General features: G+C 31.3%; 2 protein-coding genes across 2 annotated transcripts; both read left to right on the top strand.

Moving 5' to 3' along the window:
* Window positions 1-391: 391 nt before the first annotated feature.
* LOC115984634 (protein trichome birefringence-like 38) lies at window positions 392-5,053 on the top strand. Its single transcript, XM_031107658.1, has 5 exons — window positions 392-445; window positions 3,475-3,660; window positions 4,080-4,255; window positions 4,363-4,521; window positions 4,762-5,053. Exons 1-5 carry the CDS (start codon window positions 392-394, stop codon window positions 5,051-5,053), a joined length of 867 nt encoding a protein of 288 aa, XP_030963518.1.
* Window positions 5,054-13,659: 8,606 nt separating this feature from the next.
* Window positions 13,660-19,865, top strand: LOC115983993 (protein trichome birefringence-like 38). Its single transcript, XM_031106869.1, has 5 exons — window positions 13,660-14,289; window positions 16,171-16,342; window positions 18,167-18,342; window positions 18,436-18,594; window positions 19,372-19,865. Exons 1-5 carry the CDS (start codon window positions 13,991-13,993, stop codon window positions 19,670-19,672), a joined length of 1,107 nt encoding a protein of 368 aa, XP_030962729.1. The 5' UTR covers window positions 13,660-13,990; the 3' UTR covers window positions 19,673-19,865.
* The last annotated feature ends 179 nt before the right edge of the window (window positions 19,866-20,044 follow it).

The following is a 20,044-nucleotide window of genomic DNA, read 5'->3' as shown; positions in this document are numbered from 1 at the left end:
TCACATGATGCTCACAATTCTCAGTTTAGATGTTAACAGAACCAAATTCAAAAAAATAATAATAATAATAAAATATGTTAACAGTTCATTCACAGTTTCACACATTTGAAGCTCTATTTAAAAAAAAAAAAAATCAATAACTCAAAATAATTAAGAACAGGGGAGGATTAATAACATTGTCGGTGTCGACAAATTTTTTTTTTTTTTTTTTTTTCCACTGCGTCGCTTGCTTCAAAATTCTCTTCACGTTTTCATCACTTCGCGTTTTGGTAAAGTTCCTGGATGGTTCTACCTTCTACGGTTCTACGTATAGCCATTTAACGGTCAAAATAATACTATTATTTTATAGCTTTTTTAATAGGCAGTGTGATGGCTTAGCATCTACTGGGCAATGCAGGCATATCCCTCTCCATCAGTTATCGTGATTCGTGAACGAGAGAAACCGGTTGGAGAGAAAGGGGAGAAAAAGCGAAACTCACCGAATTGAATAGCCGCTGATTTGGTAGAAAAAAAATACACATCACCGTGCTAATGTGTTACTTAGAGGGTGTTTAGTAGCCAAATTTAAACAACATTATATGTACTTTTACATACTTTTTTACCTACATGTATTTTTAAAAAATACAAATAATGTTACTAGAATAACATTACCAAATGAGCCCTTAACTTTCTAAACTAATAGAGGATAGAGTTTTGCTTACAAAACCAAACTTTAGGGTGTAAAATCCAATTTTTCAAACTTTAGGTATAAAATCCAAGAAACCCCAAACTTCAAGAGTTTAGGGTTTAGAAAAAAAAATAGATAAAAAAAATATGCGCCAATAGAAAAAAATCACATAAGATAATATTTATGTGGTTTGACAATTTGCTTATGTTTATGAAGTTGTAATGATTTCACTATTCACTGGAAAAAATACAAGATGTGGCAGTGCAATTTTTCTCTAACTTCTCAAAAAAATACACACCAAAACCCTAATATCTAAAAAACAGTTTTTTCTATCTTGCACACTGGATTCACAATGGGCTAAAAACAGGCCTAAAGTTTTTCTTTAGCTTGGGCCATCTGCTCCATGGACTAAGCCTAAAAACAAATCGCATTAGAGACTGTAGCACTTTTATATCGGGTTGGATCATAATCTGGATTAAACACAACTAAGCTATACAAAGTCCAACATTTTTTTTGTCCCTAAATTGTTAAAAAAAGTTATTTTTTTATCCCTATTTTTGTCTCTAAATTAATAAAAAGACTCTTTAACGTAGACACAACAACATGTAGTTTTTCGATTCCGTAAAAGGTTGATGAAAATGTGGTAGTTTTACAATGTAGAAGTAGAAGTGTAGAATTTAAAGCATTTGCAATTTCCAAATTTTGGCTGCCCCTTTTTGTCTCTAATACCAGTCCCTAAAGATGTGAAAGTCTTCCAAAATTTCTATTTTTCCAATTATTGGAATACTACCGCTTTGCTAAATAAGTTCTCCTTGATTTGTTATTTCCTTCACCAACAGCTCACTCTTTCTTTGGTACAAAAAAGAATAGAAAGAAGAATATTTAAATGAAATATAACCCAAAAAAAAGAGAGAGTAGTTTATGAGTTTCTAGCAAAAATTTTGTTAGAAATTTGTTGAGTTCTTTGTAAATGTCCCAATTATCATTCCGCAAAGCTAGTTAAAGAGACTCCATTTTATCTTATTTTATTTTGTCTAGCCATCTTTGCACACATACACCCTTTGTCAAGCCATCTTACATGAACAATTTTAAAAGGCAGTTCTTGACTGCAGAAGGTGATATTTACTCAAAATCAAATTTAAAAAAAAAAAAATTACAAAATCAATTACTAAAATAACTAAATTACTATTGAAACTGAATGCATATGTAGCAGAAAGGTCCAAAATTGATTCAATTAACGTGAATCCATATGGAATACACAGTGACCCAAGAAAGCTTCTCATCCCAACTACACAGTACTTACTCTCAATCACACCAAAGGATCCAAAATTGATTCCATTAACGTAAACAACCAGTGCCCACTATGGCATTTCATCAGATAGCTAGGTAGATTGCGCAAACTTACAAATCAATAAATTCAATGTCTTTGCCACTATAGGCAAATACCCACAACAAACCCAGCAATAAAAAGGAAAAAAAGTTTAAATTTTGATGCAACAAAATTCAAATATAAGTATATATATGCATGCAAATTGGGGCTTTATATTAGATTGCGTTGTTTCTGTCTAAACTGATTCCATAGTTTTAGTAAAAAGATTTTAGGGAAAATTGCTTTTTTTGTTGTTGTTGTTGTTAGAATTATTTTGTGGTAGTTGAATTTTTTCTTCTTCTTAATTTTGGCTCATACAGAAAATTAAAAAAATTTCCACATCATCACATTGTCTGAAAAATCTCTGCCAAGTGAAAGCAATAATCTTAAAAAGTATTAACTACAACTTAAGCAATTATCCAAAAAAAAAAAAAAAAAAAAAAACTACAACTTAAGCATCCAATTGAATATCATAAATTGTGCCAACACACATACAATGATAAAATTCTCACACACACACACACACATATATATATATTAATAGCTAAAGCTTAGAGAAAATCTAATTAGATTTCAAATTGAAATTCAATCAAAGTTTAATTTTGTGCCACGTGTTTCATCTAATTTAAACATTTAAATTTTTGTGCCAAGTGAGTTAATTTAGTGTAAAAATTGGATTTCAATTAGAGTTTAATTTTGCACCATGAGTCCCATCTAATCTAATTTTTTAAAATTTTTGTGCTAAATGAGTTAATTTAGTGTAGAGAACGAGGAGTCCAATATAAATAAACTAAGGTAATATATATATATATATATATATATAGCTAAGAGAAAATCCAAATTAAATTTGAAATTAAAATTCAATTAGAGTTTAATTTTGCGTCATGTATCTCATCTAATCTAAGCTTTTAAATTTTTGTACAAAGTAAGTTAATTTAGTGTAAAAATTAGAATTCAATTAGAGTTTAATTTTGCTATACTCTCTGAAATACTACTAACATGCACTAAAGTGAAGAAATAAATAAAAAGGACTAATGAGGACAAGAAAAAAAGTTATTAAAGTGAAGAAATAGAATAAAAAGTCCTTAAAATACAACAGGATTTGAATCTAAGAATTTATTTTGAACAAAATTTTACTCAATGAACTGAATGAAGACATTAGTACTTTGGAAATCTTCTTTTTTATATGAAAAAAAACCAATGAAAGGACATTACTACCTTTAGTTCAAAAGGTTTCCTTAAAACACACATGGCTAATTAGCAGGACTTCTTCTTCTTCTTGGCTTTGTAAGACGAACATCCTAAGCACATAATTTAGTTTGTCTCATAAATTCTTTGCAAAAAGAATAGTCTAATTAGTTTCTTACTTTTCGTTTTCTATCTTTTGGGTTTATGCTTATTGTAAGTGTTACTAATAAAAGAACCATGTATACTATAGGGAAAAGATTGCAGATTTGATGGTCCAGATTTTTTACGGAGATTTAAGGGGAAGAACATTATGTTTGTAGGGGACTCCATTAGTTACAACCAGATGCAATCACTAGTATGTTTGCTTCATGCTGCTGCGCCTGATTCCAATATCACAGCGGTGAAGAGTAGCTTGTATTATAATACAACCTTCCAGGTAAATGAACTGGCTAGAACAATTAATTTTTATGTGCTTCTCTTTTTCTCATGAAGTTAATAATTAGGTTTCATATATTTTTTTGATTGTTGGTATCCCTGAATGTTAAGACTAGCATGGTAAAAATGTTTCGATAAAAATGTTGTACACTCAATACATAAAACTCCCACTACTTCAAAGTCTGAGAGTGAGAGGTATGATTGGTAGGTCGTTTTACCCCTCTTCTTTTCAAAGAGATTGACAAGTAATGTTTCAACGGAATATACAAATACCTATTATTGATTTCCAATCCAAAAGAAGTAAGAAATGATCAGAAATTTTAAGTTAGGTATTTGAATGCTTTATTGTATATTATAAATTGAAAGTTTTCCACTGATTTTGAGCAATACAACGCCTAAGAATTGGACAGAATTGTGCAGGACTATGGAGTTTCAATTATACTATTTGAATCTCACTACTTAGTGGACATCGAAGTAGCAGCAATTGGTCGAGTGTTAAAGCTCGATTCTATGAAAAATGGCAACATATGGAAAGCTATGGACGTTCTGGTTTTCACCAATTGGCTTTGGTGGTACCGTAGTGGACCAAAGCAACCGTATGAGTTTTATAAAATCATTCATTTTTGTTTCAATTTTATGTGAAAACAAGAAGCAGAATGTTGAGTTTAAAATAAGCTTGTGATTGCCTTATTATTGATCGTAGATGGGATTATATGGAAGATGGTGGCAAGGTTCTCAAGGACATGGATCGTATGGATGCTTTTCGCAAGGCTTTGAAAACTTGGGGCAGGTGGGTTGATACATATGTGGATCCAGGAAAAACTAAAGTCCTTTTCCAAGGAATTAATCCCACCCATTACAAGTAAGTTACTTTCCTTTCTCTAAAGGATAAAGTTTGGTTCCAAACTAATTTGTAGACAATTGCTACAAACTCTTACTAAAAAGTTAACATAGTTATATGTTTTGAAAATTAATTATTTGATTTTATGCTCTTTATGTTTTTAACATGCATGGTAAATTCCGTTCAAATCAGATGTTATTTACTAACATTGCATTAGCAAATCATATTTTGATGACCATATGTTTCTTGTGTAAAAACTAGTGGCATGGATTGGAATAATCCAGGAGCGATAAACTGCACAAACGAGACAGCACCCTTAAACGGGTCAACTTACCCAAAGGGTTTGCCAGAAGCAGAATATGTATTGAAGGATGCCTTAAGTACAATAAAGAAACCTGTTCATTTCTTTGACATAACCACTCTCTCACAACTAAGAAAAGATGCGCATCCTGGCCATTATAATTATGACAAGGGCTTGGATTGCACTCATTGGTGTCTTGCAGGGCTTCCAGACACTTGGAATCAACTTCTATATGTAGCTCTCACTAATTGAAAGATTGTTAGATCTACAAAAACAATAAAAAAAAGTGTACCCATGTAAGCTGGAAAGTCAAGTAGTCTCCAATAAAAGGATATATTTATAGTTGAATCACATAGAAAAATGTATACATGGTACAATTATTAATATGAAAAAAAAAAAATCACAAAGCTAAATGACAAAGTACCTATTGACATGATTCATTAACATATGAAATTTCTTAATTTTAAAATCCCTATTGCAACATTTTTGTTAAGCATAGGGATGCTATACTTGCACCATTTTTCTTTCTTGCGAGCAAGTTGAATGCCACTTACATATGCAAAAGCATAACTGGAAAGGCCATTTGAAGAGAAGCCAACTTGTGAGAACTTAAATAAAGGGGCTGAGGGAGGGAAAACAATATTGAATATTTAATTTAAGTTCCATGTCTTTAAACGGTTACCCTTTAATGTTGATATTTTACAATATAGTGAAAGGTAGGAGCAATTGAGTAGTAAATAAACATGACTCGCAATTGAATGTGTACGGAGCAATTTGATGTATTGGTGACCAAACAACTATTGAGGGTATATATATTTTAAAATATTTAAGCGTACATTAGAAGTGGTAAACAGCATTTTATGGTACTTTGACTCAAATATGTACCCCTCGTAATAACCATATAGGATGGCATATGTACCTATATATAATCCTTGTGACTCATTTTGTAAGCAGTAATAATTAAATAAATGATAAAATACTATTTTTTGATCTCTAAATTTTGTTAAAATTTTGTTTTTCATTCTTAAAATTTAAAATGTTTGTTTTTTCATCCTTAAACTATTGGAAAGTTCTTTTATTTTTTTTATTTTTTTTATCACTAAATTATTGAAAATGTTTTACTTTTTGTCTTTAAACTTTACTAAAAGTTTGTTTTGTAGGGAATAGTCATGAAATTCTCAAATCTATGAGATGCAAAATAGAGAAGAAAAAAAATATGCACCAAAAGAAAACAATCACACAGGACAATATTTACGTGGTTCGGCAATTTGCTTATGTTCATAGAGTTACAATGATTTCACATTCACCTGGAAAAATATAAGATGTGATAGTACAATTTTTCTCTAACTCAAAAAACAACAGACCAAAACCCTAATCTCCAAAAAATAGTTTTTTCTATCCTGCACATAGGATTTTCAATGGGCTAAAAAACGGGCCAAAATTTTTTTTTTCCGACTTGGGCCTATTGGCCCTAGCCTCTGCTCAATGGACTAAGCCTCAGAAAAAAAATCTCATTAGAGACTATAGCACTTTTATATCAAGTTGAGTCATAATCTAGATTAAACACAACTAGGTTTCACAAAGCCAACATGTTTTTTGTCCCTAAATTGTTAAATTTTTTTTTATCCCTACTTTTGTCTCTAAACTATTAAAAATACTTTTACAGTAGACACAACAACATGTGGCTTTTTGATTCCATAAAAGGTTGATAAAAATGTGGTAGTTTAACAATATAGAATTAGAAGTGTAGAACTAAGTGCATTTGCAATTTCCAAATTTTGGTTGCCCCTTTTTGTCTATAATACCAGTCTCTAAGAGCATCAATATCTGGAGTAGTAAAACTTTGGATATGCCAAAATTTTTCATCAAACCCCATAAAACTCGCATTATCTGGACTTGCAATTCTTAAAAAATTTACAATTGCTACAGTACCATCCTAAATTTTGAAATCGTTGTATGATAGTTTCACTATCAATGCTATCAGTTACATCATTTTCAATTAAGACAACCAAGCAATCATTAAACTATTGATTTCTCATTCAATTACCAACATATTACCTAAATAAGTAATAATATAAAAATCTATAAAAAAAAAAGTAACAATATAAACAAAATGCATTTTTTTTTTTAAATTTATCACATAAATCCAACAAATTCAACTAAAAACTAAAGAAAGCACTAACAAACTAGCTAATTGAAAAATGTGCGTTTTGTTTTAAAATAGCGATATTAAAATATGCCGTTTAAAAATAAAATTTTAAAAATCACAAGTAAACGTTTGATTGTCACTTTTAGACTAATTTTTTTGTTTAGGCAATTTTTGAGAAGTGCTACATCCAACATTTTTGTAACACTTTTACAACAAAGCCTAGATAGTAAGATTTTACCTGTTCAAATTTGAATCTACCATTGAAATGATTTTTTTTTTTGTCCACTAGTAACAACCTGGGACTTCGCATTTATTATGAAAGTGTTGTGAACATAGCATTTCTGGTAATTTTTTTGTTCAACATTCAACAAACTAAAATTTTGAAGAGGTTGAATTGTATTTTTAATGGGCTCAAATTTTTATTTAGGGTGGCCATGTTTTTTTTTAGGGTGGTCAATGACTCACATTAATTTAAAATTCAATTTTTTTTTTTAAATTTTAGATCAGGGTGGTCACATGATCACACTGAGTCACACTTGGCCCTGCCCCTGTTGTGGGCATGGGTTTTGGTTGAGTTAATTTGGTGATGGGTTTGCTAATCGACGGTGTGGGTTTGGGTTGAGTTGTGGTGGTGGCTGAGTTTTCTTTTTATTTTTTATTTTTTATTTTTTGGTGGTTGTGGGTTTGATGGTTGTGGGTGTGGTTGGGTTTATGACTAATGTGGTGGTGGGGGGCTACTGTGGTGGCGGGTGATTGGTGGTGGTGGAGGTGGGGTTTGCCAAGTTGGTTATGGGGGTGGGTTTCACTGTGTTTGCTGTTGTGTTGTGGGTCAGGTTCATGGTGGTGGTGGAGTGATGTTGTGGTGGTGGGGATGGGTGATTGATGGTGGTGGTGGCTGATGTGGGTTCACAGTGAGGTGGTGGTAGTGGCGGTGGCGTGGTTTTGGTGTGGTGGTGGCAGTGTATTTTTGTGTTTGTTTGGCGGTTTTTTTAATGGGTTGTTATGGTGGTGCTGGGGTTCTAGTGTGGTGGTGCCGTGGTGCTGGCATTGTAGTGGTTGTTGGTTGTTTTAAGGAAGAGAGAGAAACAGAGGAAGAGAGAGAGAGAGAGAGAGAGAGAGAGAGAGAAATAGTAAAAAAATAATATTTAAATAAAATGGCAAAAAAAAAATGTTTGTGATGTTGGGTGTGTTGTAAAGTGGTATGGTATAATAGATAAAGTAGCTTTTGAGATGATAAAATGAGATAATTTTTAGAAACTAAGTGCTAATGCTCAAAAGATGTGATAGTCTTCCAAAATTTCTATTTTTCAAATTATTGGAATACTACGACTTCGTGCTAAATAAGTTCTCTTCAATTTGTTATTTCCTTCACAAACAGCTCACTCTTTTTATAGTACAAAAAAGAATAGAAGAAGAATATTTAAATGAAATATAACCCCCCCCCCCAAAAAAAAAAAAAAAAAAAAAAAAAGAAGAAGAAGAAGAAGAGTAGTTTATGAGTTTCTGGCAAAACTTTTGTTAGAAATTTGTTGAGTTCTTTGTAAATGTGCCAATTATCATTCTGCAAAGCTAGTTAAAGAGATTCCATTTTATCCACGCATATGCCCTAGGCTAGAGACTTTTTTTTTTTTTTTTTTTTTACACAGTTACTACTTCATCGCAAGCCATATGTGACCAACCAAAAAGATTTATTTTTAAATGAATAGATGTAAATAATATATCTTATATAAAATTTCCTGCTTCCAATCTTTCCATAGTCAAATTGTTACAGCCATTATCAACTAACACATTTGAGACTAGACATGGCAAAACGGAAATTCTGACCTAACCCAACCCGAAAAATACCTGACTCGAACCCCATTTTTTTGACTTGAAGTAGAAACAGGTTGACCCGTGACTCGACCCGTGTTTTTTGCAGGTCAACCCGACCCGACCTGTGATCCGAACTATTTTTTAAAACTTATTTTTTGGGTAAAAAAAAGTATAAAATTAGGCAATATTGGTTTAATTATTTGTTGTGAGCTTTAAGGAAACAATTGAGACATTTATATAACTGCATGCTAATGAATTGAAAGATGAATGGTTGAGCATTCTGTAATGAGTAAAAATTTGTAGATATTAAATAGGAAAGTGCATGCCAAGATAATCTGGTTATAGTAGAGTTAAAAACGTAAATTTAAAATTGTAGACATGTATGAGAAACCTTCGTAAGTGTGAAAATAGTGAAGATAAATTATCAAATTAGCATAAATTATGAATGCTTAGACCTATTTTTTTTAACAATTTATGTGCAAAATAAACGGCTTTTCAAAATAAATTATGATATTTCCTAGAACGCGTGTTGCTTAACAATGATATGATATTCATAAAAGAGACCATGTATAAATAAGTAAATAATCAAATTTTAATGTATATTCTCAAATTAAAACAAAGTGCCAACCACAATTAATAATAGATTATAAAATTAATTTTCAAGATTGTAAATTTCTTATATGTTTTTATTCTTTATCAAATGAGTTATCCAATAAGTCATTTGTAATTTTGTTTTATATTTTGGGATGTTGATATTGTGTAGAAATAAAACATGTGTATTTGTTTTTCTTATCTTTGTGTTATTTTGTTTTGGTTAGCAATGTTGGGATTTGTATAATTTTAAAATTGTTGAATAAGTATTAATAAGTTTAACTGAGTTCCTTCTTGATAGAAGTGGTGAATTCAAAATAATACATTTTACATCAAGTAGTTTGTTGCATAACCTTCCAAATGGCAAATGCATGTTGTTTTCCTTATATATATAATTCATGTGAAAAATACGGGTCAACCCGACCTGACCCGCAACCTGATTGACCTGAACCCTTTTTAACCCGCTTAAAATGACCTGTTTTTGACCCACAACACATTTAACCCGCAATCCGATTGACCCGATCTGAACCCGACCCGCTCCGCCCGTTTGCCATGTCTATTTGAGACCCTATATAGTAGAACCAAAGTACAAACTTAATAGGCTATCCCAAAATGTTTTCTTTTTTCACTAATAATGCTCTCTTTACCCTCCATTTTTCTAATCTTCTCATCCTCTGTCGACAGTATTTATGGTGTTTTCTTTAAAAAGTTCGACAAGCCTTTATGGAGAAGAGGAGCCACTTCCACTTCTAGCTATTTGCGTGACACCCTTACTGGCAAAAGCCCAACTGCTGTGATAATTGCTAGATTACCAAATAGTACCTTTAAGAACTTCACAAATACAATGATAGCTGATGACCCATTAACCCAAGGGCCCAAGCTCACAACAAAGCTTGTTGGAAGAGCCCAAGGGATTTATGTCATGGCTGCAAAAAATGATGTTGCATTGCTTACAGTTTTAGAGGGTAAGTGTTGACACACCCAAAAATCGGATTATTAAGTATAATTGCACATTAGGTCCTTGGCAACATGACTCTTTGTGAGCATGCGTTTCTAGGGTGAGGTGTGTGTATGTTAGTCCATTTTTCTTATTTTTATTTTAGGAGTCTCCACTAATCATTGGTTTTGTATTAGGTGTGATTGGTCACCTATGAGTTTAATTCTTTTTAAGTTACCTAATTAACTAAACCAATTTTAAGGTTTATTAATTAAGGTAAACCAAAAGTCTCGAACTAAAGATCTTGGAGTCGGAAGTTCAATTACGTGTAGAGAAGGTGTTAGGCACTCCACACTATCTATCCAAAGGATAGTACTCCATTTTAATTTATTTCTAACATTAACTTTTTAGTGAAGAAATAAGATACTTGGCATTTTGGTTTTTGGAAAAAAGTTTTGTACACACACACACACACACACACATACACATACATAGCATGTGATGAGCATTTACCACATTGCAAGAAATAAGGCGAAACTACACTATTGGTCCCTAAAGTTTATGTGCGCAATTGGTTTATGTACACTATAAGTGATTTAATAGAAATCGGTTTTCTTTCATTGATCTCTTTCCGATTATGAGTTGGCCAAATCAATGTATATTGGTTAGCAAACATTTCTATACATTGGAGTCTTTAAAACTATCCTTTGAATACTTTTCTTATTAAACCATTTCACCTGCCAAATGTTTTTCCAAAGGTTTAACTTAGTAATATACCAATATGTTACTTACAATAGATTTAATTGGTCAAAGCAATAAAAGGAAAATTTATTGCAAACGATTCATCTGATTTTTAATGGATGTACCCTTTACTATATGAGATTAAATTTTATAAGGATGTGGTGTAAAATCAAGGTTTTCCTCTCTAATCTTAACTTGCTACATCATTATAATACATATTATAGAATAGACACAACCACACAATCAATTTTAATATCCATTTGAAAATCCTACTTAATTGTAAGTTTATTGAGATGTTATTATGTGTGGTAAGATGTTTTGGGTTTTAAGTAAAAGACTGATGTGGTAATCTCTTAGGGCATGTTTGATAGACTGTAATAAGAACTGTAATGTAACAGTTATTCCTATGATTTAGCCATTCAATAGTTTGGTTATGTTTTTATTACAGGGAATAGTCATTCCTTATGAATAGTTATTCTTTAAAATGAGGAATAACTATTCCTCTTTAAAAGGATTGTAATAGCTATTTCTTAGTAGATGTAATAATTTCTAACATTAATATATTTCCAAATAAATAAACTTTCCAAATCCACCTAACAATTATGGAAGTAAAAAATCATCAAAAAATAACTCGTCTCTCTAAAATTTAAAATATATTATTTTCTAGGAAATATAATTGTCTGAATGAGATATTTCCTAAAATAGATCATAAGTTTTATTCTAATGTTACAACTCACAACCAAACTAATGAATAGTTTTAGTTATTCAATTACAACATATTTTATTCCTGGTAATAAAGATTACTATTCTTGTTGTAATCCACATTCAGTGTACCAAACGTACCCTTAATGGATGATGTAAAACATGAATTTTATACCACATTCTTACCAAATTTGGATTGTTATTATATATATATATATATATATATATATATATATATATATATATAGACCAGTGGGTAATATTTTAAGATGACCAAGTTTTATTTTGATATAAATATAGCAAGAGTAAAAAACATAAGGGATTTACTAACGTGTGCCCTTAGGACATATATTAGTAATCCATTTTAGGAAATTTTTTATAGAAAAATGAAAAAGTAATTTACTGTTTTGACAGCTTTTTCAATTTTCCAAAAAAACTTTCTCAAAATGGATGGTTAATGTATGCCCTAAGGGCACACATTAACCAGACCCAAAACATAATGTGGTCAAATTTTCCCCGCTTGACCCTTGTGCGCGGCAACTAATTTCCAAAACCTTTGCTCGATCATTTTTAACTTCTTTTTAGAACATGTGTTTTTAATACATTATATTTCTAGGTAAAATAAAATACTATTGAGAGAGTTATTGATCCTACTAGTTGTGTAGCCTTGTAAAAAAATTTGGCAAGATAGTTGGGTTGTTGTATCCCGGAATGGCACGTATAATTACTTGTTTACTAAATTGAAAATTCTATAAACAACGTGTATGGTCTTAAAAAAGTGACATGGTCCACATCTCAACTTCACCACCTAAAAACTTATGAATTGATGGTAATTGTTTAAGCTCCAACAAGGTAATATAATTCTAATTTTATTTATATTGCAAGGTCAAATCTAATTTATGTGAAATGTAATATAATTCTACAACAGATTCTCTTTCTTCATACACAACAATCTCCACCCACTCTCTTTCTTCATCCTTAGGATAAGTAAAATAAAAACTAAATGCAAAATGAATAATGTCAGTGTAAATTTACACAGTTACTCTAGCAAATTTGTAAATTTACATAATTATATATTGACTGATGTGAGTCTTTTTTAGGAAAAACTACGTAAGTTTTACACATTTTTTTTTATTATACACCCATTGATGTGAGTGCTCTAAGAGTGTGTAGGCCGAGTAGCCGAGATGGTTACGTGGGTGACAATTTTTTTCTAGTCAGCCAACATCTTCAATCCTGCCAAAACGTATGACAAGTTGGAAAATGTTTTATAGCATAACAAAAAATATATTTTAAAAATAAACCCTTGGTAATCATAATTAAATTAAGGAGGCAGTTAATCTGGCACTTTCACATAGTAAAATAATAGTAATAATAATAACAAAAAAGAACTTTGGATTATATTATATCAGGTTGTGCAAGAAGAATATGGCCAAATAATTTTGCACCTTCCATACATCTCGATCATTAACGGCCAATTTGTCCAATTTGTTTGTTTATATCCATGAAGACACAGTTTACTCTTTTCACATTCCCATCTTTCTTTCTTTCTTTCTTTCTTTTTCTTTCTTTCTTTTTTTTTTTTTTTTTTTTTTTTTCAATCATTTCACTCTCTCTCTCTCTCTCTCTCTCTCTCACAGAGACAGATATAACAAAGGCCACAAGAATTTGTTTTGTGTTTCTGTTGTGAGGTGTAAGTCATGTGTTGCATGTGAAGAGCACCTAAAGTCTAAAACACCAAATCACCCCAGATCTATTACTTGGCTTATTATGCACCTTGTTTCACGGATTAATATATATATGTCATGTGTTTAACTTTTTTTTTTTTTTTTTTCTTTCCCTCTTTTAATTCTTTGGTTACCTTAAAAGGAAAAAAAGAAAAAAAATATGTAGAAAGATAGTAATTAGCGGAACATAAAATGAAGTATCTACAAAAAAAGAAAAAAGGCACGAAGAAAGACAGTAAATGATGGAATATAAAATGAAGCATCTATAACAGGAAAGAGGAATTTAACAACAAAGATAAACATGAAGAGAAAAAACAACATTTATTTCTGTTTTTATTGAGTCTTAATTAAATTACAAATATATGGCAACTGGTAATTTTTCAAATAAGTTATTAATAGGTTGCCTAGTTTTATATATGGTTTCAAACTCACAAGCAGGTGGATTTACTCTCTTTCTCTGTGTGTATATATAGATTCTAATCTCTGTCTCTGTCTCTGTCTTTCACTCTGTACCTCAGCCAAAACTAAACATGGGTTTTGTAACTCAGAGATTGTGTTCCATCCTTGTGACCTTCTTGGTGATTTTTTCACGTCTCTGTGTAGCAAACTCAGAACAATATCATAGCAACCATGTGAAGTCGAGGAAACAATTACAAGAAAAAACTTGTAATGTTTATGAAGGGACTTGGGTGTTTGACAATTCATACCCTCTATATGACTCTTCAGCTTGCCCTCATATCCGCAAGGAATTTGATTGCCAAAAGTATGGTCGACCTGATAGTCTCTACCTCAAATATAGATGGCAGCCCAAGGAATGTGACATACCCAGGTACTCTTTCTCTCTCTCTGTGCGGTGTGTGTGTTAGGTTGCTAAAAATTTTCTCTGCTTATTTGTCAATGGCTTATCGGAGTAGTTAATTAGGACAACAGTTTTTAATATTTAAACAACATTACACGTATTTTCGCATATTTTTATATCTACATATATTTTCAAAAAACACAAACAACATTACTAGAATAAGGTTACCAAACACCCTCCTTACATGTCTTCCATGGAGAAAATGAGTTCAAATCCTGGCTTTGTTTTTAATGGGTTATGGGGAAAAGGAATTTAGGATTTTAAGGAAAATGCATGTACTACATTAACTTTAAAAAGTTACTCTGTGCCCTATTAGGCATGTGATTGCACATACCAAGTATTTATCAATCTTCTAGTAATTGGCTGCTTTTTAATTTTTTTTTTCTCTTAAATATTGTTAATTGCGATACTTTTTCATTATATAATTGTATTTTTTTTTCAATTTATTTTTTTAAGTAAAATAATAATACTGAACCAACACTAAATTTTGATGACTCTTAGACAGACTGGAGGACTTTCTGGCATTTATTTGTACCATGTTTTTGCAGCCTCACAGTACTGTACAGTTGCCTTTGTTGACCTTTAAAAGTTCACTCGAATCACTTTTTTATGAGGAGATACGTTTTTTATTCGAAAACGATTGCCTCTAGAAAACTGCCATTCTTGCATGGTTGTACCATATCCATGAAAGGAACTCCAAGTGGATGGAATTGAAACACATGGAAAGGCATTTTGACTGTTTGCTTAATTTTCCCCCTCAATTCTTATTGGTTTGTGGTTGTTATATCTTCATCTTTATTGAGATAGTAATTTTTTTTAGTGTCAACTTTCCTATACTCTCTTAAATACGGTTTAATTTAGCTAAAAATTAGAAGTTCTTAAATTACTAATTTTATATGTCTAACCCTATGATTTAAACCTTAGAAATAGATGAATTGGAGGATATCTTGGGCATTTAAATTGAGGATCCCAAATAGGAGAAGCTCTAAATGGTAATTATTAGATACTCTGGGAGTACCATAAATGCATACTCCCCCCTCTCACATAATTATGGATCCCACTAATTAAATTTATGGTGAGACCCACAATTCATGTGAGGGGGGACTACGCATTTATGGTACTCTCAGAGTATTTAATAATTTTCTCTTAAATAGTAGTATATATATATATAATCACTAGCATTTGAGGTAAGATTAACATAAAAGACAATAGGAAGGAACAAAAAAGCAATCTGGCCGACACATATCTTCTATCCTGTTCAGTTTCAAAGATAGAATGTGATCCTCAAATATTTCTGTCATACAATGAGGAAAATCCTAAAAAACTCCTATAAATACACCTAACATGTACTAAATATTAATTAATAAATAAATTAAAAGGACGACTAATAAGGACAAGAAAAAAAAATTAAAGTGAAGGAAAAAAAAAAGGTCCTTAAAATACTATAGGATTTGAATCTATGAAATTATTTTGAACAAACTTATACACAAAGAAGACATTATTACTTTGTAAATCTTCTTTTTTATAGGAAAACCCAATGAAAGGACACACATGGCTAATTAACCTTGAAAATATTTATCTGTGCTTGTAGAAAAAATTAATTAGCTTTCCTAACATCTAAGACATCATTATCATCATCGTCTTCTTCTTCTTCTCTGTTTTTGTTTTTACCTAGGCTTTGTAAGACAAACATCCTAAGCACATAATTTAGTTTGCCTCATAAATTCTTTGCCAAAAAAACAGTCTAATTGGTTTCTTGCTTTTCGTTTTTTGTTTTTTGTTTTTTGGATTTATGCTTGTGGTTGTGTTTCTAATAATAGAACCATGTTTCCTACTGGGAAAACATTGCAGATTTGATGGTCAAGATTTTTTACAGAGATTAAAGGGGAAGAAAATTATGTTTGTAGGGGACTCCATTAGTGTCAACCAGAGGGAATCCCTAGTATGTTTGCTTCACGCTGCTGTGCCTGACTCCAAAATCATAGAGGAGAGCAATCCCCTGTATTCTAATACAACATTCGAGGTAAAAGAACTAGCTAGAACAAGTAATTTTCATTAGCTTTTCTTATTCTCATGAAGTTAATAATTAGGTTTCATATATTATTTGATTGTTGGTATCACCCAAGGTTAAGACTAGCATGGCAAAAATGTTACAACTAGCATGCTAATAATGTTTCAATAAAAAGGTTGTAATCAATACAAAAAACTCCTACTTCTACGAAATCTGAAAGTGAGAGATATGATTAGTAGGTTGTTTTACCTCTCACTTTTTCAAAGAGATTGACTACTAACAGGGATGGAGCTATTGTTGGACGTTTGGGGGGAGGGGGGCAATGGCCCCCCTAGATTTTTTTTTTTTTTAGTATATATGTAGTATATTATTTTTCACAGTTTGTTTCAATAAAATTGCACTTTGCCCCTCTCAACAATATTATTGATATTTTTAAAAACTATAAAAAAATATTAGCCCAACAACACCCCAAAATACACAAGTGAAAATATAAAATTCAAAGCCAATTCTAACTAGGAGTGAGAGGAACACCCAATGGCAAGACACACATATAAAAGGGAAAAAGAAGGGGATTTCTAAGCCACTCAAAAAAAAAAAATTTAAAGAAAATAAAATCTAACATAAAGTAGAAGACAGAAGACCTTAGACTAAGGAGTTGGGCAACGGCAAGCAGAATAGCTAAAGTAGAGGTTGACTAGCACACCATGCCTGACGCTACTGGCCACCACCAGTCCACTGCATCACCGCCCAAACCTAGTAATTTTTTTAGATGAGAATATTGTATCCCTCTTATATCTGAATCTCTAATGCTTGTTTGATTAACTTAGATTGTGATTTGCGAAGAGAATTTAAAGTGAGACATAGATGAGAGATGGAAGAGAGTCAAGAGACTAGAGGTCTGTTTGATAAAAAATTTCTAGTAACATTATTTAAGTTTTGTGAAAATACGTGTGGATAAAAAAGTGTATAAAAATATGTGTTTAAATAAAAGTTTTCATTATTTAAACTCCGTTACCAAACAGGGCTAGAAGACACTAAAGAGTAAGAGTGAAAAAGAAGGAGTGAAAGAGCGAGAGATAAACTTCTTTGTCTTATTTTTCTCTTTCTCTCTTTAATAACAAAATTTATTTATTTATTTATTTTTATGAATAGAAAAGCTGTCCAGTTACTCCAATCCTCTCTTTTGATAATCAAAAAGCTAAACATGCAACATCTAATGCCCAACAATTCAACACGTCAACACCTATTCACCTAATGCCCAAAATTTCAACTTCAACACGTTAACACCTAATCCTAATGCCCAACAGCTCATGTGATGTGATGTGATGTTTTATTCATTTTATGTGGTGCTTTTCTTTTGTCTATTAGTGTTTTTGTAATTGTATATTAGTTTAATATCTTTTAAAAAATTAAAGAGATTTTTTTTTGGTAAATAATTAAAAAGATTATTTGTAATTTTAAAAATTATCCGTTAATTGCTGAGTGCTTGTGTACATGGTGCTTGTTTATTGTGTATAATGATTGCATTGTAATATCTTAAAAATAATAGTTTTGTATATTTTTCTTTGTTGATGGTTTATGAAATAAATATATATTAGGAGTTTCAAGTTTTTTTTTTTTTTTTTTTTGCCCTCCTAACTCCAAGTCTCCGTCCCTTACTAGTAATGTTTCAATCAAATATACAAAAACCTGTTATTGATTTCCAATCCATAAGAAGTAAGAAATGATCAGAAATTTTAAGTTAGGTACTTGAATGCATTATTGTATATAATAAATTAAAACTTTTCCATTGATTTTGAGCAATTCAATGCCTAAGAATTGGACTGAACTGTACAGGACTATGGAGTTTCAGTTCTACTATTTTTAACTCACTACTTAGTGGACATCGAAGAAGAACAAATTGGTCGAGTGTTAAAGCTCGATTCTCTGAAAAATGGCAACATATGGAAAGATATGGATGTTCTGGTTTTCAACACTTGGCTTTGGTGGTACCGTAGTGGACCTGCACAACCGTATGAGCTTTATAAAATCATGCATTTTTGTATCATTTTATGAGAAAAAGAAGAAGCAGAATGTGAGTTTGATTGCCTTATTATTGATTGTAGATGGGATTATATTGAAGATGGTGGCAAGGTTCTCAAGGACATGGATCGTATGGATGCTTTTCGCAAGGCTTTGACAACTTGGGCCAGGTGGGTTGATACAAATGTGGATCCAGGAAAAACTAAAGTCTTTTTTCAAGGAATTAGTCCACAACATTACAAGTAAGCCACTTCCCTTTCTCTAGAGGACAAAGTTTGGTTATAAACTAGTTTGTAGACAATTGCTACAAACTCTTACTAATAAGTTAACACGGTTACATATATTGAAAATTTAATTATTTGATTGCATGTTCTTTATGTTCTTAACATGCATGTCAAATTTCGTTCAAATTATATATTATTTACTATTCAATCATAAACTTATTTTTTATGTATATTTAAGATTACAAAAATTTAAAATTTAAACATTTAATTGATAACATAGCTTTTAATCTTTGATCTTCATGAAATTTCACAAATAGAGGATATAATATGAAAATGCAATCTAATAGTGGATTTGTCAAAATCCACATCCAATAAAAAAAAAAAAAAAAATGGCCTGAAAGTTTAGGTAAGTTCTATTTTGGTCCTTTAATCTAAAAGTTGTGATTTGGTTCCTAAAATTTCAAAACGGGAACAATTTCATCTCTTTGTTCATAGGATCGTTTGATATTGGTTCTTGAAATATGTTGTTCGTTCAATTTTGGTCCCTTGTTTTGCTTGATTTGGTCCCTCAAAAAAGGGGTGCTTCTGTATCCCGTTAGCCACATAAATAGAAAAATAAACAGAGTAATCAGATTATTCTATTTTCAAAATTTTAAGGACTAAATAAAAATATTTTATATTTGAAGGATCAAAATTGGACCTACACCAAACTGTATGATTAATCCAATTTTGAAAACTGACATTGCATTAGCAAATCATAGTTTGATGACTGTTTGTTTCTTGTGTAAAAATTAGTGGCACTGATTGGAATGAGCCAGGAGTGACAAACTGCGCAAAGGAGACAACACCCATAAACGGGTCAACTTACCCAAGTGGTTTGCCAACAGCAGAATATATAGTGAAGGATGTCCTAAGTACAATAGAGAAACCTGTTCAGTTATTTGACATAACCACTCTCTCGCAACTAAGAAAAGATGCACATCCTAGCTCTTATAATGCATTCAAGGGCATGGATTGCACCCATTGGTGTGTTGCAGGGCTTCTAGACACCTGGAATCAACTTCTGTATGTAGCTCTCACTAGTGAAAGATGTTAGATCTAGAAAAACAATGAACAAGTGTAGCCATGTTAGCTGAAAAGTCAAGTATTCTCCAATAAAAGGATATATTTGTAGTTGAATCATGTAGAAACATGTCTACATGGTATCATTATTAATTTGAAAAAAAAAAATCACAATGCTAAATGGCAAGTTACCTATTGACATGATTCATGAACACAATTATCTTGGCATGGTTTACACCTAATCTTAAATACATGACTTTTTAGAGTAATTTATAACCTTTAAGAAAACAATTATCTTTTAAAAATCAACTATTTATGTATCAAAAAATAACTTCCACAAGTTATGATCCACTGTATCTCATCTTATTTTAATAAAGCAAAAAAAAAAAAAAAAAAATCATTCAAA

Source organism: Quercus lobata, chromosome 4, assembly GCF_001633185.2.
Source record: "Quercus lobata isolate SW786 chromosome 4, ValleyOak3.0 Primary Assembly, whole genome shotgun sequence".
In the NCBI taxonomy this organism is placed as follows: Eukaryota; Viridiplantae; Streptophyta; class Magnoliopsida; order Fagales; family Fagaceae; genus Quercus; species Quercus lobata.
The sequence above is the reverse complement of the archived record's forward strand: the minus strand, read 5'-3'. Positions and strand labels throughout refer to the sequence as shown.

What these genes read in the sequence shown, in the direction of transcription:
- LOC115984634 (XM_031107658.1), top strand. Translation starts at nt 392, where the DNA reads ATGCAGGCATATCCCTCTCCATCAGTTATCGTGATTCGTGAACGAGAG. An exon ending in ATTATAATACAACCTTCCAG is followed by an intron (nt 3,661 to 4,079) that starts GTAAATGAACTG and finishes AGAATTGTGCAG; the next exon opens with GACTATGGAGTTTCAATTAT. An exon ending in CGTAGTGGACCAAAGCAACC is followed by an intron (nt 4,256 to 4,362) that starts GTATGAGTTTTA and finishes TATTGATCGTAG; the next exon opens with ATGGGATTATATGGAAGATG.
- LOC115983993 (XM_031106869.1), top strand. Translation starts at nt 13,991, where the DNA reads ATGGGTTTTGTAACTCAGAGATTGTGTTCCATCCTTGTGACCTTCTTG. An exon ending in AAGGAATGTGACATACCCAG is followed by an intron (nt 14,290 to 16,170) that starts GTACTCTTTCTC and finishes AAAACATTGCAG; the next exon opens with ATTTGATGGTCAAGATTTTT. An exon ending in ATTCTAATACAACATTCGAG is followed by an intron (nt 16,343 to 18,166) that starts GTAAAAGAACTA and finishes TGAACTGTACAG; the next exon opens with GACTATGGAGTTTCAGTTCT.